This window comes from Arachis ipaensis, chromosome B05, assembly GCF_000816755.2.
Source record: "Arachis ipaensis cultivar K30076 chromosome B05, Araip1.1, whole genome shotgun sequence".
NCBI classification, from domain to species: domain Eukaryota; kingdom Viridiplantae; phylum Streptophyta; class Magnoliopsida; order Fabales; family Fabaceae; genus Arachis; species Arachis ipaensis.
Genome location: NC_029789.2, coordinates 19,073,683 through 19,077,905, shown reverse-complemented (window position 1 = coordinate 19,077,905; position 4,223 = coordinate 19,073,683). Strand labels below are relative to the sequence as shown.

Sequence of the window (4,223 nt, the reverse complement as noted above, 5' to 3'; positions counted from 1 at the left end):
TCTGATGTGGAATTACTGTATTGAGAGGATTAAAGTTTTGTTTTCTAAAACCAACCAAAAGAGTAGTAGTGTTATAGTTTTTCGATCTTAAGGATTTTATGAGAATATTGTGTTTGACCGTAGTAGGAATAATAATTATTCAAAACCATTCAAAGTTTTGAGTTTGTATTTTTGATAAGATCATATATAGATTTAGTTGATGATATCTTATGTAGTGTTTTAAATTTTGAAAGATACGTTTTATTAAGTGTTTATTTATAATTTATTTATTATTTTATTCTAAAACAATTTTTTGGTTGAACCACCAATTGGACTAATAAACCAATAATTAGAATGGTTTGATGATCCATCCGATTCTCAGAACCTTGGTAATAACAGATTATAGATTTAAGCACGCACACCCTTGAGGCTAACCATGCGCGATGATACATCACCATGCGGTCCCCTCAATGAGGAACCACCTTGAGTCCTGCCTGAACCTCCATATGCAGAATCTTGATACCGACCAGATCCACGTCCTGCTCGGTCCCTTGAATATCCAACCCCACCTGCTTGGCCTAAAGCCAATGGCCTTCCACCTCCACTACCATATCGCCCACCACCTTGTCTTGTCTGAGAACCCAAGTCCTGCCACCTGCCACTCCCAGTGTTGTTTCCACCAGCAGCAGCAGCAGCATAATCCTGGCCATCCCTACGCCTCATAGGAAGATCCAATCCACCACCACCTATCGTTGCCTCCATTGCTCTTTCATTACTCTCGGCAAGGATGGATAACTTCTCTGTTAACTGGAATGCCAATGCCTGCAACCTAGAGTGCTCCACATCCTGGAAAATAATGCAGCCAGTTGGCTGGTCCCAGCTTGCATGAAGCTCTTCATTGATCATCATCCTACTAACAATGCTATGAGTATGAGCAACAGAGAGATCAAAAATTTTTGTGAGTTGATCAAGGCTCAAAGAATCATAAGATGATGAGAACGTAAAGAGATATGTCCTCAATGCCTCCTCCTTGATCTTATCTTTCAGCATTGCAAGTACAGTATCTCTGTTTCTAACAAACTTCCAAACGTCAAGAGACACAATGATGTCATAAGCCTTGTTGAAGTCTCCTTTGGTAAGAGCCCTTGTGGCAGCCATAACATGGTCTCTGACATTTTCAGGTGGACCAGTAAACGTTTGCTTGTCACTCACCTCAAGTAAGCGGCGGAAGTTCTTACTAATGACTTTGCGCTTTGCATCATGAACATTGGCTGCCATATTGGGAACTTCAAGAAGCATAGCGGTTGTAAGATGCACTGCCTCCAGGAGCTCAAGATTTATGTGCATATGATATGGCATCTGACGCCTTCTTTCCAACCTTTCCTGGAAAAGGGGGAAATAGGGTATGATGTCAAGTATAACTATCGAAGTTCTACAAATAAATAAATAAATGATGCCTCGGGAAATTAGGAAAAAAACCTACAACAATTTGCAAATATGAGTTTTTGAAAGATATAACGCAAGCAAATCATGCATAGACAACAATGTCGAAGTGTCAAGCAAAAATGAAAAGCACTCATTGAAGTAGTTTAAAAATTAAGCAGTTCTACTTTTAAATAAATAACTAAGAATTATTCCTCACAAAACAACTTGCACATTTATTTTGGGGAGTGGGCTTGAACAAATATTTGTTTCCCATGTGAAGTTTTGGCAGACTTATGCAAACACATTATGCAGTGCAAAATAATAGTTCAATAAACACCTTGTGCAAGCAACTCCTTCACCCTTCCACCAGAATAAAGTTCAGATAAACAGCCATGTGCTTCGGAAATCAACCCAAGCCGAAAAGCACATAGACCCAACTGTGCCATAGCCCTGTTAAACAGTATCTGTGTTGATATGTCCATATGCTGAACGCTGTCTTGCAAGTGGCTCATGAGCAGCAGATCACGGGATATTGAGAACTCGTCAAGAAGAGCATGGTGGTATATGTCACAAAGCATTGCCCGTGCTTTAGTGCGCTCATCACCATACTTGTATATCAGGGTAACCAATATGTCCATTAGAGTCCTGCTGTTCTCAGGGAAGGTAGGTTTGCGGGGCACAAGCTCAGGAGTAGCAATAAATGGGGTGGGAATTCTTGTATCCTCAAACCCTTTCTCCTCACCAGCCCCTTCATTATCCCCATCTTCAGCCAGCTCGGCCAATTTTTTCATTGCAACATAAACCTCCTGTGGTTTGTAGTAAACGAGTTCAACCCTCCTCAAGGCCACCTTAGAAGCAGCTTTGAAATCTCCAACCCTTTCAAGGTATTCCTGGACATTCTGAGCAAGAACAAGAAATATTGGCTCATCCCTGAGTCTCTCAACATACTCACGAGTATGTGGATCTATGCACTGCAAACTCTTGAAAAACTCGGCATCTATTCTTTCCAAGAAAGCGACCAAGTTTCCCCAAATGCGAATTGGTCCATTATGGTCAGGGCCCTTCTGTGTTTCATTCTCATCTGGCTCCACGGCATCATCAACAACTATGTTAGGGTATTGCACTAAAATGTCAAGAATGACCAGCAAGTTATGCACACATTTTTTCCAAACATTAATGGGCATGTGCCCACTTAGGCCAGGGTTAACATCAAACTGGGCAGATACCACACTAAAAAGGATCTCCAACTTCTGTGCAGGTGTTTTAGCAACTTTTGTAAGGAAAGTAAGCTGCTCAACCTGCTCAAACCTTCCAGTTCCCTTCCTGCCCCTTGCTGCCACAACCTCCTTGAATTTCTTGTTGACGGTGTCCCAAGTGATCTCACTAGGGTCTTTCATGAATTGCCTATCCATAAGTCTGTCTCTCTTGCTAAGTTTTTGGTCCCAGGGTCCCTCACCAGCATCGACCTTTTCATCTTCATAGTGAGAGACTTCAGAATCTGATTTCAGGTCATCTCTTCCCTTAAGCTGATCCGGCTCGATAATCTCACCATCACTCTCATACTCTTCCTCAGATTCCTCCTCTTCTTTCTCCTCCTCACTCTCAGGGCTCTCCCTGCATTTGTTAATCAGTTCCTCATATTGCTTATTGTTCTTCTTCAACTTCTGCTTCATCGAGTTCAAAGCCTTAGCATTGCTACTACTCATCTTCTTTTTGGCATCCTTATTGGCTAAAGCCTGAGCCAAAAAGTCTTCCAACATCACCAGGGCCTTGATGTAGAGACTGGGGACCTTCTCAGACTCGGTAACACGCATGACCTTCTCAAGCTGCTTGTTGATCTTATCAAAGCTCTCCTGCAAGCTCACCCAATCATTGATCTTCATGGCATTCTTCATCTGATCAACGGTAGAAGCCATCTCCTCGAATCGCTTATCCTTTGCCGACCGGACAACCCGCCTCTGGCTATCCGAGTCATCACTGTCACTCACCTCAGTTGTCAAATACCTCGTATTGGCAGCGGGACCGACTTCACCAGCCGTCGTCTCTTCAACCTCATCAAAGTCACTGCTTTCTTCCTCAGAATCGCTCGCACCCTAGTATTATAAAAAAAAATAACATAAGAAACGGAGTGTTCTTCAATCCCATGAAATTACAAATTAAACCAACGAGGCACTGAAATTCGAAACAAACCTGGGTCCAAAATCTTGACGCCATCGTTTGTCAAAAGCTCTAGAAAAACGAATCTATTAGAAAACAATGAAGAAAATCGATATATGCATGCAGGCTTCTGTATGTGTCCGCACACTCAGAGGAAAAGAAAGAAGTGTTTACGGAATTTATACAATACTCGGATATTTATAACTGCGAAAATAGATTGGCGGGAAAAAAAAGAAGAGAAATTGAAAAATTAAAAGTGAAAGGATACACAAACCTGAGAAATCGGGGGCAGATTAGGGTTTTGCTGGTTGATGGATTTCTGCCGCTGAAGCTCGACACAGTCGATAGTGTGGGTTGGCGGAATTCAGAAAAAATGAACAGATTACAAAGATAATTTGATTTGAGAATAAGATTTGATTGCGAAGTAGGATGACACTCTCGTATCGAGTGTTTTTTTTTTGTATTTATCTATTCTATCTGTTCTATTATATAACAATTGAATTTCTAGACCTAATGATAAAGATAACGTGACATATTTATATTTTTTAATTTATTTTTTTAATTCTTTAAATATAATTCATTATAATAAATTAATTATATCAATTAATTAATTCAATCAACTATTTCTTAATTTATTTTTTTAAATTTAATAAATCAAATAA

At 40.4% G+C, this 4,223-nt stretch overlaps 1 protein-coding gene across 1 annotated transcript; it reads right to left on the bottom strand.

Moving 5' to 3' along the window:
- Positions 309-3,985, bottom strand: LOC107643239 (eukaryotic translation initiation factor 3 subunit C-like). Its single transcript, XM_016346829.2, has 4 exons — positions 3,836-3,985; positions 3,595-3,633; positions 1,736-3,497; positions 309-1,382 (listed from the first exon to the last, which is right to left on the bottom strand). Exons 2-4 carry the CDS (start codon positions 3,616-3,618, stop codon positions 388-390), a joined length of 2,781 nt encoding a protein of 926 aa, XP_016202315.1. The 5' UTR covers positions 3,619-3,633; positions 3,836-3,985; the 3' UTR covers positions 309-387.

Excerpts from the sequence above, each read along its gene's own strand:
- LOC107643239 (XM_016346829.2), bottom strand. The coding sequence starts at position 3,618 with ATGGCGTCAAGATTTTGGACCCAG. Across the intron at positions 3,498-3,594 it reads CGTCAAGATTTTGGACCCAG|GGTGCGAGCGATTCTGAGGA; the intron begins GTTTGTTTCGAA and ends TTATAATACTAG. Across the intron at positions 1,383-1,735 it reads GTTGCTTGCACAAGGTGTTT|CCTATTTCCCCCTTTTCCAG; the intron begins ATTGAACTATTA and ends TTGACATCATAC.